The following is a 16,308-nucleotide window of genomic DNA, read 5'->3' on the forward strand; positions in this document are numbered from 1 at the left end:
CCAGTTTGTCCTCTCCACAGCTCAAACACGGCTTTCCAGCAATCCTCAGAACTGGGATAGTTAGCACAGTACTGGGCTCATCCTACTGGCAGGTGGAAAGAGAGGTAAAGAGGCAGGCAGTTATTAAATTGCAGTTTTAATTTTTTTTTTAAACTTGTAATGTCAAGTTTTTTTTTAACTTGTCAAGTTTTTTAAACTTTTAATGACAAGTGTCTGTAGAAGTGTCGTACTCCACTGTACATTAAAACAATCCTCATAAACGTTTTGGAAAACAGTAAGAATATGACCAAAAAGGTCAAGCACAGGAATAGTTATTTACCTTTAACAGTTTTGGTTTTAGTTATTTTGCAGTGACATTTTAGTATTAACATACTCTGAAAACACACATTGTATGCAATAACTTTATTAGGGTCAAATAGATATCACAATATAGATTCATCCACCGAGTAGCCATAAATCGGTTACAACAATCATAGAAGAGACTAAGCTGTTTTAAGCTAAGATGCTTTCGACATTACAGCTCATACAATAAGATTATATACTGATACACTTTGATTTAGAAATGCAGATGATCAGTTTTGCTTAGTGTATTGTGCTTCAGGCTTTCGTTTATATCAACGTGTCCCTTATGCTGGGGTGAGGAAGGGCTGAGTTTCCCAGGGAGAAATCCAAACGGGCTACAGGTCTGGCTATTTTAGGATGAGTTCCTCTGAGCCTGGGTTATTTGGTCAATCCAGTTACATTCTCCAGTAGCACCAAGCTAGCGCTCAGAGCAGCGACAGAACAGAGGGATATCTAACAATCTTGAAACAGCACAGGTGGAAAGGTTTTCTTATTATAAGAGGATATAAAGGAATATTTATACTTTGGAAGGTCACAAAAATACATGCGGTTTTCATGTTTTGCTGTATTAAGCAACGGGGCATTTTCACACATGGTATTGTATACTGATATCTGCACCTCTGTTATCTTAGTTAAATAAATACCTTTGTAAACATATAACACAGTTACTTGGTCCTTATTTTCCACAGCTCACGTTAAAAGATTCACAAAACATCCATAGAAATAGTGATTTATAGAATGAATACTTAGCTGAGTTAAATGGAATAAACATTGGTCAGGTACCATATATACTACTGAATGCCATTTCAAGGAAAAACATTTTAGTTACAAAGCATTCAGAACCTGGGTAAGCCATATATTCAACTCTGCAAAATATATAAAAGATGCATACTTTTTTTAAACATACATTTAACAAAATGTAGTGGCAGAAGTCGAGAAGTTCCATTTACACAGTGCAGACATTTGGTAGTATGAAACTGATTATCCATGCACTAAATTACGGATGACTCGGTTAACTGAAATAATAGTAAAATCTTCTGAAACAAAAAGGTATAACCAAAAGAAATGCTCTGAAGAGTCACAGACAGGCAGATTTGAAAATTTAGGTGCAATATTACATGCATGGATATACAGAATAATCTGTAGAAATAATAGTAAAACACTTCCGTTTTTCACCAAAATGCAGAAGGAAATTCAATTATATTATGCATATTAAATACTACAGACTTGAGGCTACAAAATGCTTCTACCATCTTAACACATACAAAACTACCATAAAGTTATCTCTACAGTACATACTACAACACCGACTCCAGGTCACCACCTGCGATGAGCGTATCCCCTGCATCTGGCTAGTCAGGGAAAAAAAGGCCAACTCCAGCCCACCGGCCACCTCCCACCTGCCTCAGGAGGTAGGCTTAGATCTTCAATTGACATTAAACAGCGTGTTGCAGTATTAATTTATGTAAAACCCTTAAAAATCTGGTGCCACCGAAACTTAAGACCTGTTAAACCTCTATATGTGAGGGATGCAAGAGCTGTGTGAACCCTAAATTTGATTAGAGAAGGAGGTTGGCCCACTCTGGCTGTAGCTCTGGGACTGGCCGTATTCACCCACCTGGCCGTAGGAGCCCGGCTGGTTGTACCCACCAGTCGGCCCGTAGCTGTCTTGGTTGTAGCCCCCTTGGTTGTAGCTGCTGGACTGCTTCTCCATGGTGTCCGCAGCGTGCCGCTGGCCCGAGGAATGCCAGCCCGTCTCCTTAAACACAAACCAAATGTTGCCTGCCCAGAGGATAAAGTTCAAGAAGCCAAAGACCTAGGTGGGGAGAAGAGAAGCTCGTCACCCAGTAGCCACCATCTCACAGCCCAGCCTACTGTTACGGACCCTGCACGCTCCTGGGAGAAGTCAACACTGCTCCCAGTCCATTCTTCTCCCCAAAACTGCTTTGGAGCAAATTCCCAAATTCACTTCCCTTAGCTGTAGCTCCCAAGGTGTCTGTTTTCCTTTCTGTTTCCAAAAAAAGTTGAGTTTTAGGCCAAAATAATTTTTCTGTTGGAAAACAATTTAGTTTAAAGAAACTGTGTAAAGATAAAGTGGAAAGAAAATATTTAAAAAGAGAGAAATTCATTCTTCTGCTGGCCTAAAGCATTTTTTTTTTTTTTTTAAAAAAAACATTCTGAAGACCAACTTTATGTTGATTTTTGAGGCTTTTTAAAGGAAACTGTAAGCACAGAACCTTTCTTCCTAAAGGAGAGCACAGACCCCGTTTCAAAAGCGTTGCAGCGAGCAAGTTAAAAGCAGACAGACCAAGTGATGCACTTGGACAGACACTTTGCTTTCTCCCCTCCCCATCCCTGCCCGCTCATCCCACCGCTGCTCCATGGCAGAGAGCTCTCAGGAGTCACACTCTGCCTTTCCCCGCAGCAAGACTCTACTTCCAATTAAATCTTTTCAGCTAACTGGTTTACAGCAGCCGATTTAGGTCAATACAGGGGTAAAAAGAGATGAAAATACGTTTGCAAGGTAGGGGTGAGAAGAAGTAATCAAAGTCACTCACAACCGAAGTGTTGAGGCTTGACATAACGGGGCTGCGAACAGGCAAGCATTTGTTGGACTGCTGTTTGCAGGCAGACATCAGCAATAGCACTTCGTCTGGGTCGGTCGCAACCTTTACATCTGACAGTCCTTTAGCCCAAGCGGATGAGCCCACTAGCCACAAGAACGAGAAGACCACTGTCACAATGAAATCCTAAAAGACAAATTAGTTAGAAGCATTATACTTCCGTTGGGAAGAAAAAAAATGTTAAAAACTGAAAACTTGCATCAGAGGACTAAAAAAACAAGAGCTTGTTATTTCGTGGAAGGCTGTAATTACTGTCATCACCTACAGAGCTAATTTTCAGAAGTGCCTGATGTGCCTAGAAGGGTAGAGCCCTTTGGCTGCCATTTGCATCTCCAACCCCAAGGCCACATTCCCACAAGTGTGTGGCTGGTACCCAGGATGCTGCGCTGCCTTGGAAATGGGGCTGTTCACAGCACCTGGCTGATGAATTGGGATCAACTGAAAAAATATAGATGCCTGGAAAGGAGCTGGGCCCTCCTGAGAGCTGGCTCCTGCCCCAGGTACTCCTACAGAGAGCTGGGGTGGGTTGCCGATAGGAAGCGTTTCCATCTGCAGCACCATCTCAGGGGGAACCTGAAATTGGCTAATCCCCAACTACCAGATGAGGGGTTTTCTCACCAGCTACAGGTAAGGCCAAAAGTCCCCACTGCACAAGCCGTGCAGCCGCTAATTATCACGAGTGAACAAATAAACAGCGAGACTTGCCAAGCAGGGAGACTCCTCAGCTCCTCTCTGTCCTGGTAAAGCATTTGCTCCTAATTCCCATCCACGTGAAAAGAGAGGAGAAGGGATGGGGGTCCCTCCAGGATCCAGCACCACCGAGCAGCTCTGCTCTGAACCACTCTGCTCACTTTTCCCTTGAAAGACTCTCAGGAGCACCCACAGGCATAAACTTCTCCTCGTCTTAGCCAGAACAAGTGGCCAAGTGACACTGTTGTTGTGTGGGTTTGGGGGGAAAGGAGGGAGGAGGTGTGATTTTCCAAGCTTTCTTGTGTCTTGCTAAAACAGAAGAGCCTTTCTGCTGTCATATTCCATCCCATCTGTCAGCCCACAACAGATGGTGGAGGTGCCAAAGTCTAACATACCACTAACTGCATCGCTGCGTCTTGATATCCCACCTCCCATGGGGGCTGCTTCCCCTTCCCCCTTACAAAGTAAAGGTGTACATGGAAGGAAGAGGAATGTTCATTAAGAATACAGCCTTTCTGGTTGCTATCCAAAGAAACAAATGATCCCTGGGAAACATCATTCTCCTCTTCTACAAGCACACCTGACATTTGGGGAAGGAGCTCTCTGTGGCTCTGGAGGATGGAGGACACGAGCTTCTTCCACGATGGAAGATGCACCAGTCAATAAACCAGCAGCACAAGTGAGCCATGAACAAAGGATTTCTCTGCTCACACAGATGGGATTAAATTAACTGCGCTTGGATGCTTTCCCAAAGGATACATCCTTCTCTTTTAACAGTGCCACAATTTGTTTTCTGCAGGCCTGTGTCTGCTGCCGAGCTTGGAGTTCCTCTGACCTCCCTTCATGCTGGCCAAATGGGCTCTCTTGAAGAGCATGAAGCGCAGGAGCTGACAACTATCTTAACAGCTGAAGAGACTCTGGGTAGGCAGAGGCATACAGCCCAGAGTAATTTTCCTTCTCAGGGAGATTTCCAGCAAAAGGAATTATTGTATCTTATATGTCCTTGCAGTAACTGAATGAGAAACGGACTCCTAGAGGCAACAGCTCAATTGCAAACATTTCCTAAAAATTCCAGCTGGTAGAAGCACAAGATATTCACTGAGCTACGGATTACGATGTGATATGCCCTTTATTTGCTATGAGGCTTGACATGTTATCTACCTGGTTGCCAACCATTGTATAGCCTCTGATTGACACAATAGACAGAGACACACCAGAGTTTTGGGGAATACATATTTTAAATGACAAGCTATTCTGTCTCAGTGCCACCACACTATTAGACTTTGCAAGCTAAATCAAGCTCTGCAATCAGTGCATTGACAATAACAATAAAATAAATGCATAACAGCAGGTAGAAATTTGAAGCAAACAGAGACAAATTGACCAAAACTAACATAATGTAGGAGCTTAAACTTGCTAAAAAGAGGTAAGTTTTAAAAGTGAGCAAAGTTCTTCAGGTGGACGACAGCAGCAGAGGTTCAGAGTGCTGTCGAGCTCAGAGCCTGACCCCACGTTGGTGAGGCATTTGCACAACTCGTGGCACTAATGACTGCAATCTGCACGAGTCCCTCACTAATTCCTAGCACCCCATGCCTTGGGCTATAAAGTACTGCCAGGAACATCCAAGAGCACTGTGCAGTTGAGGGGTTGGTCCTAAAGGGATGAAGTATTTCTTGTTATTTCTCAGGTCTTGTCTTCTCCATCTCACCCCATCCTCCAGCCGACTTCCTCCGCTCCCCTGGCACTAGGGTGTCCCCACAAGCCTAACCCTGCCCGGTCCTGCCCTCTCTGCCACTAATTCCCCTGCCTGAGAGTGAATCAGAGCCTTGGGGAAAAGGTCCCTGCTCTGAAAAGTCTTGTCTGGGTGCAAGAAACACACCGAGCCAAAAGGGAAAGATCACACAGCAGGACTTAAGGAAGAAATCATCCAGCCCCAGTGATGGCTGGGGGACACAACTGCTCCCAGAAACATGCTACAAGACCAACAGCTCGTCAAAAAAACAGGACAGAAGGGCTAATGAAACACAAGGAATTTTTCAGCAGGTGCTCTCACCAAGGCTACACGGCAGGACTCAGGCTTTTGGAGGATTTGTTACATCTCCTCTGTGCTGTGCAAGGAGCAAAATATACCACTAGAGGAAACTTGCATCCTCCTATTTATTTTGAATCTTTGCTAACCTTCAGCTTTGGCTGGAACTTGAACCTCTCTTGTTTTCAAGTGGGTTTGGATTTCTGGCTGAACATTTTCACAGCTCTGGGTGGAACAGAGTTACAAGATAATGACATGCTGAAAATAAAAGTGAATTTCAAGCTAAGCTGTTCTGTGGCTTAATGTCTATCTGGGGAATTTCTCCTTGGTAATTAAAGCCAGAGTGTCTGCATACTAAAACAAATCTTGCATTTGAATGTTTAATACCCCCATAGCATGGGTGAATTTTTTTTTTGCCTTTGGAACAAAGTAATTTTTGTAGTTGCTCTCTTGAAATGGTGTCTACAGATCTCTTCAGCGTGTATTGTTGTATGGGTACACCATACTCCTAAATTGCAAAGTTTCTTTCTCAGATCTCAGCTGAGATACTTTGGTCTGCCTACAGGTGCCTTTGGGAAGGAGGCAAAATAGGAATGTGTAGGAGAAAGCAGAAAAAAGGATGTAAAATACGCTGAATATCCAAGGAGAGAGTTTTTAAGAGCTTGAAGTATGTGTAACAAAAAAGAAAAAAAATATTCTTGCTGCCTTTTTCAAGTTGAAACTTGCTATTACTGAGTTTGCCAAAAATGCCTACTTGGAACAATTTTATATATTACATGTTTTAGAATAGAACTGTGAATGCCTTTTCTTTTCATGGTAACTGAAACATTTCTCCTTGCTATCAAGCTACCGGCTTTTGCCAAATGCCTGTCCTTGGATGGGGCACCTGCTTAAGTCTCCTGAGGGCAGTTTGGGATCCCTCAGATCCCAGCACAGTCTCACCCAGCCAAAAGCATCTGCAGAAGTTGCATGTTCGCTCCAAAAGGGGATGCATTTCATCTGCTCTGAGCTGGTCTGTGGCTTCAGCAATCCCCAGAGCGCTGTGACACAAGTATCCCAACATGCCCTCCATGCCCTGCTCTCCCTCCTGGCCAGCACTGTCCATGTTTGGCACGATGGCCGTGGGCAAAACCTCAGCTCTGGCCCGACCATAGGGTGCCTGGCATCCCCGCTGTGCTCGAGATCTCTCCTCCCTCCCTGAACTGCAGCTGCTGGCCCTGTAACTGGCTTCCACGCAGGGCTTTCAGTGCCTCCCTGCAAGCGTTTCCATCTGCTAACGCTTGTGCTACAGAACCTTTTCATTTGACAAACCCCCCTCCTACCTTTACAGCACACAAGGGAGCAACTCTCTGAACGCCGAAGCCTATCAACCCTCCCAGCCAGAGCCTGTTGAGCCCCACGGCACTGCCAACAGGTTTCAGGAACAGCCATGTGGGAGCAGAGGGACATTTCCTTACCCCAGGAGGGGCAAACCACTCTGGGGATTTGCTTTCACAGTCACAACCGACCTAAAAATTCAAGAACCACCCCAGTGAGAGCCACAAGCCCTGGCTCCAGCCTGGGAAAGCAGCCAACAGCAGGTTGCTGTAGGCACCACATGCCTTCCTACAGTGGCATTTTAGATCTTTTTTGGTTTGAACAAGGTCCCACCCCAGATTTTCTGCAGAATTTGAAAGAATTACACGCTTCTTGCAATGGTGTATGGCCTTGTGAGCTTGCTTCTGGCAGGGACATGCAGAGCCCTTTGGGAGGCACCAGCCTGTACAGCAAGGTCACTGTGGCTTGTGTTTCAAAAAGGAGATGACAAAAGCAGACTGAGACAGCTCTTTGAAATGCAAAGAATTATTCAGGTTATTGATAATTTAATTTTTTAACTGCAAAGGATTGAGTCTTTGTTTTTACAGATAGCTCTTTATTCTTTCCATATCTATTTCTAGAGAGCCTAAGGGGAGGAAATAAAACATGTTTAATCAAAGACATCTCCAAAGAGCAGACGAGGAGTGTACTTAACTCACTTGGTCTGCAACATATGTAAAGAACCAAATGCCTTTCTGCTTAATGTGATTATTCACAGGACTCCAGATGCAAAAGAAAGATCTCATCTTCTTACATGTAAGCATCTTTACGCACTGTAAGAACAAGATTATCAAGTAATCGCTATAAAAATGAAATATCTCTTTTCAGGGCTATGTCAGTCATTTTTCTTGGCTAAATCATTTTATGCTTTTATATTAATTGATTGGAATACTAATAAAGTGATTTACATTTATACATAAATGCATGTGATTTTTCATGGACAATAACTTCCCAGAGACAAACCTGAAGGCACGGAGAGAGTTATCAGACTGCGGGTTTTAAATGGAGGACATATTGGGTATAGAAACCATGGAAAAAGAAGAATGAAGTCTGAGTGGTGAGTACTGATACATATTGACCGTGACTATTCTTTCCTTTATTTTCCCACCCCGGAGACAGACGGAAGCATCTACCTCTGATCCTCTAAAACTTCTGCACAGGACTAACTGCTGGGTCGGTTCCTCTCTGCTTGTAAGCAGCTGCAAACACATAGATCTGAAACAGGGCATGAAGACAGAGGTGCTCGGGGTGGCAGTCCCAGGGTGCAGCTCCTCTCTGCCCTTGCTGCAAGCCAGCAATTCCCCCCCAGGGCACACGGTGTAACTCAAGTGGAAATCAGTTTAGGTTAGGCTTAGAGATGCAGACATACTGAAAAAGGGTGAGATTTTGTACAATTTACTCATTAATCTCCAATTAATTTCTTTAAAGTGTTTCTGGCTCCGGAGCACTAAACAGTCATTTGAGAAACTGGCTGGCACTTGTTGCACCCGCCAAGGGAAGCCCCCAGCCCCTCGCTGTGCACGTGCAGCGGGCAGGAATTTGCAAGGAAATTAAAACCGCAGCTGTGGTTTGCAGAGCTCAGAAACACACCCCGCATATCTATTAGCTATTTAATCCCTAGTAAGCTGCTCCTTCTTCCTTTAGGAACTGGCAATCCAAGGTCCTCTCTTGGGTTTATCTCTCTAGTATGAACCTCCCTGAATGATCTCTCCATGGAGCCACAGAAGGTGCACGCAGCAAGGGCTTGCTGCTGACAGCCCATGGGAAGGGGTGACTCCCACCTCCATCCCAGACCAGTAACACAACTGGGGCCCTGTGCGACCAAAAGGAAAGTTTTTTTATCCCCCAAACGTGACAGGCAACATTCACAACAGCCATGGCTCGCTGCAGAGTGAATAAAACATGCCGGCGCCGTCCAAACAGCCGCGGAAAGAGTTAATGGCTTCTCCTGCTGGAAATATTTCCTTGCCATGATGTCTCACTTCACACTGAACGTTAAAATATTTTTCCACAGTGAAAGTGATGCTTCGCTGAGATCTCAGCACACGCAGTTGGGTTTCCCTATATTCGCATAAACAAGGTAAACTCGAAACATTTGTGACCAAATTTTTCTGGGAGTTTCTCATGACTTAGTGGTCATTAAATTCTTTAAAATCATATATCCTGCATCCTGTCAGGCCACTGCAAGTTGATAATGCATTGAGGGTGCTCTGACTGCCTGTGCAAATGTTTCTTTCTTGAAAAAATATTGTAAAATTTCAAGTGAAAGGGTTTTTTTTTTTTTTGCCCCCTCTCTCTACTACTCCTGTCATACTCCTTTTTCAAATCCTGAAGATTTATCAGGAAGAAAGGCAGCCAGCTCTGAGAGGGTGCCGCTTAAAGGCAGATGTCATCCCAGACTGAGCAAATATCAAGCCAAGAGGAAGTACAAGGCTTAAAACGGGAATGGTTTTAAATATGAAATTGTGATCAGGCACTGCAGCAGAAGCAGGGACAGATGAAACGATCGTCTTCTAACTCTTCACTAAAAGGCAAAAAAATGGTAATCTGGAGATGGTGCCTGACACACGGTGATGAGGATGGAGCTGATGAGGACTGCCCTGCCACCTGCAGAGACACGTGCTGAGCGACTGCTGGCTGGACTCAGGCCTGCACAAAGCACCCCAGATTTCTGCAGCACTTCTCTTTGGGAGGAAAAAAAAAATAAAATCTCAGGGATGAGACATACTCACACATCTGATTTGATGTACGTGTGATCTTGCTGGGTACGTCAGCTCAGTGTAGCATCTGCCTGGAGCTGGAGGATGCATCGCCTGCCTCCTCTGCACAAGGTGTTACATCCCTCAGGTGCATCCTGCCAGCCGTGGGAAGCTGGATTTTCACTCAGTTTCCCTTGACCCTTGAATTCCTGCTGCCTACAGCTGCTCGCCTGCCCTCTGCCTGGGGCTCTGCATTTTCCCTACATCTCTCTCCACTGCACAGTGGGACTCATGCCCTCTCCCAATCAGGCTGTGATGCTGCAATCATTGCGCTGGGTAGAGACCAGCAGGGACGTTGTCTGTATGAAAAAGGGTCTTTTTTCTAAAAATACAACGGAGCTGGCAGAGCAGAGATGATGCTGGGGCATGTGGCTGGGGCAGGAATAAGCTGGGCATAACCCTAAGCCACTTCCCAGTAGCGCTCACTGGCAGGAGCTGCTTTTGCTGTAGGACACACAGAAGCATCTTTATATTCTGAACAAATAAGGTCATTTAGGCTTGGTTTAAAGACTGGGAAACTGCAAACAGCCACTTTGGTAACGGCCACCGGTTAAATTTAACCTGTAGATTCAATTACAATCCATTACACAGAACAAATTAAATCAATGCCATGTTAATGCTGCAGCGGATTGCACTGTGCATCCTGTGACAAACACAACTGGAGTCGCTGTATCAGGAAAGTCCTGGACAACAGCAAACAGCCACATCACAATCTGACATATTAGTATCTTTTTTTTTCCCCCCTCTTCCTATTGCTACCCAGGATAATGTAGTTGGTCTGATGAAAGAATTATTTTCCACAAGAAAATTAAAGTGGCAGATCTCTGCAACTAATCCTTTGATGAGACAGTTTGAAATGAGATATTGCTTGGTATCAACTGAATCACGCAGAAGGCAGGCACTTTATTTATTTACTGTTTCTATAGGGACCCTTTTATCCTGCCTGTTTTACCTCTCCTCTGTGAAGATTTCCCCTCCTTTCCTCACCATTTTCTAGGGCAGAAGGAAAGGTCCCAACAACCCCCAAATGAAGACAATTCATTTCCTTTGACATGGAATGAGAATTTTTCCTTCTGTAACAATTCATCAGTTTTGAATTATGCAAACTTAAATAAAACAACTCTCATCTTGCAGCAGGAATATCTTTCCCTCAAAACCCTGTGATACTAAGATTACCTTCCTACAGTGTAATCTTTTGCTTACTGTTACTGTAATTATTTCCTTTAACAGGTATAGCCTTTCTGTGTTGGTGATTCACTTTCCTTTCTATTATATTTTTCTGGTGTTCTTTATTGGTGGCTTTCAGTCATTTAAGGCACAAGTCTCAGTCAAACCTCTGGTTTCTGTCAACCATAAACTTCAGCTTTTTCGTAAAGCCAGAACTTACGTCGGTCCTCACTGACCTCCCACCTTGGGACACAATGCACTAACAGGTAGCAGACACCTAGAACAAAATAGCTCTCCCTAGCTTTACAGTCTTGATTTATCAGAAAACAAATTCATGGCAGCACTTGTTTTTTATCATGACCCTTCAGGAAACAGTAAAAAGAAAAATAGAAGTATGAACTGGCACAGCTTGATGGGTGCATAGAATGATAACTGGAAAGTGAGGAGCCTCATAAACCAGTGGAGACAGGAATGTGCTGGAAGCTCAGAGTAATACTGGAAAACCAGCTACATAATTCTCCAAAGCAAAACAATTTGTTGAACCCAGCTACACTGTCATTATTTGTGTGAACATCGTCACTGCAGGCAGTGGGAGAGAAGTGGGAAATCCCACCAGTACATAAAAGACCAAGACTACACTCCACTCGCATATAGGCTCTGCTACTCTTGATTTTAATAGTTCAAATCACCATTAAGGTATAGAAACAGGTGAATGTAGAGATGCTTTGGGCATTGGGCCGCTTGGATCTCCTACACCACAACATGCCACGGCCACAACCACCAAAAAAGCAAGAGACTAAGACCTACACCTGAAAAAGCTGCAAATGCACACTTACAATTAGAGGCCCTCTGTTGTTTTCACGGTACTTGTTCTGGAAGAAGATATAAACCACGGTGGCAGCCAGTGAGTAGAGGAAGGCGAAGACTGCGATGGTGACGAAGAACTCCGCCGAAGAGGAGAAGTCCCCTATCAAGGAGAGCGTTTCTCGGCGCTTGCCTTCACAAGTGGGAGCCTCGAAATTCACTTGATGCAACCTGGAAAACATCCCAAAGAGAAGCAGGTGAAGCATAGGAAAAGGAAACTGTTACCTGGATAAAGATATAAATACATTTGCTCGTCTCCCTATCTCATTCCTGGTGCACATTAATCCCCTGCTTGGATAACTGGCCCTGGAATTAATCTTCTGGGCTATGATCTTCAGAGCTGTTTGTACGTGTGAGGTTACCTCCATGTGAGCATCTAGGTGACACTGAGGACCCGAACACATCTTTTAATCAATCTCAGAGAAAAGTTGATGTTTCAATGGTTTTGTACAACCTCCCCCCACCTCCCCTTCCTCTCTGGGGTTTTGCCATGGCAACAAGTGAAAAAGAATAACACGAGAAACAACTTGATTCTCAAATTCTTGCAATCAATGTGGCAGAAAACAGGTCTTATCCTCTATATTAAGGCCATGGGATACCTGTATTTAGAAGCTCACACCTTCCTTATGTAAAATAGCTTAGTGCACAGCTACCTGTGGCTGTTAGCCCATGAGGCTCTGAGCCTCTACATTAAAAGCTTTTAAAACCAAGCTGCAAGGGAAATACACAACTTGGGTCAAAGTTGCAGCCCACATGCCCCGGTTTGAGCAAAGCCCTAACCTTGTACTTGCACTCCATTTGTAATCAGCCACAGAGCTAACAGATTTGTGGTTCTGTCTGGCAGCTCCTGCTTGACCCTTCTTTGCTCTAATAATTTTAATTTCCGATTCAGAAGGAGATAGGGGACCCTTGGAGGTGGTACTTTGGTTGGTCCTGTTGCACAGCCCAGATAAGCATCAGTGGGGACATGGGGCCCAATGAGGGGTCATGATGTTCTGCTCTGCACAGGGAGAATGGAGGGGACGATACCAACAGCAAGTTAACAGCAGCAATTAAAGAAGTTATGATCTGGTGCAGAGAAAGGATGAGGCCTTCTGGGAGACATTCCTCTGCTCAAGGGCAATTAATGCACGCAACAGCGAGCCAACAGCAGCAGCCACCATGAATATATGACTAAATGAAAAGTTAGGTCCCCAGAGGAAAACAAAGTACCCACAGTAGGAATCACAGGAGATGGATTAATGGACGTTGGAGGATTGTATGACTTTTTGCTTTTCCTGGTCCAAACTAAATGTACCCGAACGCGTAGGCAGAACCTTTTCATCAGCAGTTGATGCATAACGCCGGTTATTTGCCTCAGGCTTTTTCTTCCCTGAGCTTCTGTCGCTATAATAGTGGTGGGATGAAAACAAGAAACGCGTCTGCCTAGATTGCAGAGATGAGCAGCGTCTGACTCGCCTCCCCAACGCGAGCACAGCAAAGTCTGATGAAAACTGAACACAGGAGAGATGCTCTAATGCTCATGATCAGACAGTTTCCTGACTTGGTTTCAAAACTTCCTGGCATCAGTGCACACACAATTTTCGTCAGGGCTTATTGTTCTTTCCTAAAGGGGGAGGGAAAAAAGGGGAAAGATTTCCTAGTGCCTGTCATGCCAATTCTGCAGCCTGGAGAGAAAGGCTCTTTGTTTTATCCATCACTTGAATTATGGAAAGATTGGAAATAAACGATTTGTGCGGTATGAAAAGAAAGTTCTCTCTGCTTTCCTCCTGCACAACTGCTTGGGCACTGTATTGACACACAACGGAACTGGGAGCCTGGTTCACAACCCCCCGAACACAGTGACAGCCTCTGTGAAGTGCTGGATCAGGAAGGAACTTGACCCCATCCCTCCTTCCCCAGAGAAATGCGATGTTGTGCAGCCAGAGACTATTCCCACCATCCTCATCAGGTCCTACCTTCAGGCTGCATTCAAGCCAGGTTTCACCTTCCACCCAGCCCACGGCAAGGAGGACCCTTCAGATGGTGTGCAGAGCCAGAGCTGGGGACCACCCTGTGCTCCCATCCACTGGCAGACCCAGCATCCCCTGATCAGCTCAGATATTGCAACTCAACACCAAGGCGTTTAAGTTTGGGATGGCTTTTTTTTTGTTTAAGGTTTTTTTACCCCCTCTCAAACCACCAGCATTTTCTGGTCCTTGAATAATTAACCACGTTTTCTGTGTTTGAATGGACACACTCAGGTACCACATCGGCTTTTTAAGGGTCCCCCTGCAGTGTCTGGTATCTCCTTTTCCAGCTGAGCACAGAGAGAAAGCTCCATCCCCTCATGGAAAAACCAGGCTTTCCTATGATGATGGGACCTCCATAGGTTTATGTTACCACCTCCCACTTTGTAGGGTTTAGAGAATTGCTCTGTCCTCATATTGCTTTCACAAACACTATGGAACTAAGTGGAGCTACATTAAGTACGATTTCATTGCCTTGGGGGAAAAAAATAAAAAATAACAAGGCAATTCCGCATGCATTTTATTGGGTAAAACACATCTTTAGGGTGGTTGGCTTTTTTCCTCCCCTGAAGTCCTGAAATAACACACCAGGCAACACATGGTGTTGGAAGTAGCAGTTCAAACTCCTGCGCATACCAAAGATGAAATCACTTAAAGGACATTTCTTGTCAAGATAGACCCTCCGCACCTCCGACCGGTCTCAGCCACCACAGCCCCATCTACTCTAACCACCACCAACCCACCAGCCTTTCTGAAACATGGTAAAGTAACTGAGACCACTCTCTTTTGCTATTCCAGGTTTTCCTGACTGCACCTTATCTCTGAATCATGATAAGCCAGAAAAAAAGTGTTCATATATTATATTAACATCTCACTCCTATCTTCCCAGCAATGCTTTTGTGGCCACGCATGTCAGTGATACCAGATCACAGAAGCCTTCTTTCATCAAGTTATTTTTATTCACTTGCTTTTCTTTTTAGATTTCCCTAGCCTCTAAGAAGATGTGCAGTAATTGATGCCTCTTGTGGCCACCTCACCTGCACCCAAACAACCCAGATCTCAGTTCTGTAAAGGGCCCCAAAATAGACCATGACTCAGACCTGGGAAGAGGAGATGGTGACAGGAAAGAGAAGTAACTGAGCCAAGCTCTGGGGTGGTTAGGGTGGATGACAACTTAAGAAGACGCATTTGAAAAGTTTCTTTAAAGCAGAAGAGGATCGGTGACAGAAAATCCAGTTTTGCTAATCGAAACCTCTTTGATGCAGAATGTCATCTCACAGAGAAAGCTCTGATTTTTCCACCAATGTTGCTGATTCAGCCTTTCTGGGGGCAGGATGGCTTGGTGTTGAATCACAAAAAAAGATAATTGCCTCTACCTCTGCCTCCCACTTTTGTTGTAATCCTACCTGTTCTGCCTCTTACTTCCTCTGACTTATTCTTCTTTCATCTTCTCTTACCTCTCATCTTTACACCCCACCTTTTCCTTCGAGTCATCCTTGGCCGCTGTGTTCCTTCTGCTGCTCTTCTACCTCCAGCACCACCCCTGCATTTCACCTTTGCCTCTCCATTTCCTAAACAAAACCAGGAGCCCCAGGAGTGACCGTTGGCAATCATGCCCTTGGCACTTTATTAACATCTGAGCAATACTGTTGGGCTACATTAGCAGACGTGATTTTCACTGATTGACAGAGGATGCAAATAAGGAACACTTCAGTAATTATAAGTTTACCTAATTAGGGAAAAAAGTAATGAAAAAACCTTTCCCCCCCTAAGTTTCTCCAAAAATGAGCTGAACAGTGCTTTTTGCCTTGTATTGCGCTGAGTATTGTTATTAATTCAGAAATAGAGCTGATGCCTCAGGAATGTGACCTCGCACCCCACACTCAGCAGTGCAGCACCAAGGTCATCCTTGCTGCACATCGCTACTGACACCATCCCTCTTTCCTGCTGGGTCTGTTTGCTAGCAACTGCTGCCATCGCCAACCCATCCAGGTCTGAATTCCCTCAAATTCACTTGGATCTGAAGCAAGTCCACCAAAGGCAGTCAAGTTTCACTGATGAAGTCACAGTAATTAAGGGCTTCTGAGGTTTCTTCTACCATTTGGCAAACTTTCCGTTGCTGTGGGAAATATGATGACAAGACAGCTGTATTGTCTAGCCTGACAAGATCAAAAGAGGGCAGGAATGTTTTACAGTGAAAAAAAGGATTTTTACATTGTTCCACAATAGCGAAGAGCAGTTACGTTTTCAGACACTAATTACCCCTGCTCTGAAAACAATACATGAAGCCAGACACGCCGAACAAAGCTACAGCTGTTACATGTGCGTGGGGGAGCAGAAGCTGCACTCTCTCCATGTAAATGTGAAGTTGCCTTTCTTTCCTGAACTTCCTCAGTACAATATTCAAGCCACAATTTGCTTTTAATTACAGCCCTTCTGTGTTGTTTTTTTTTTTTTTTTTTTTTTTT

The 16,308-nt window shown here is 44.5% G+C and overlaps 1 protein-coding gene across 1 annotated transcript in view; it reads right to left on the bottom strand.

Moving 5' to 3' along the window:
- Positions 1-387: 387 nt before the first annotated feature.
- Positions 388-16,308, bottom strand: part of SYNPR (synaptoporin) — a 46,298-nt gene continuing 30,377 nt past the window's right edge. Inside the window, exons 3-5 of the mRNA XM_014946893.1 lie at positions 11,804-12,002; positions 2,901-3,092; positions 388-2,158 (exon numbers count right to left, since the gene is read on the bottom strand). Of these exons, the coding sequence (XP_014802379.1) occupies positions 1,892-2,158; positions 2,901-3,092; positions 11,804-12,002 (658 nt within the window). The 3' untranslated portion in view covers positions 388-1,891. The remainder of the gene's footprint in view (positions 2,159-2,900; positions 3,093-11,803; positions 12,003-16,308) is intronic.

This window comes from Calidris pugnax, unplaced genomic scaffold (assembly GCF_001431845.1).
Source record: "Calidris pugnax isolate Ruff unplaced genomic scaffold, ASM143184v1 scaffold81, whole genome shotgun sequence".
Taxonomy (NCBI): Eukaryota; Metazoa; Chordata; class Aves; order Charadriiformes; family Scolopacidae; genus Calidris; species Calidris pugnax.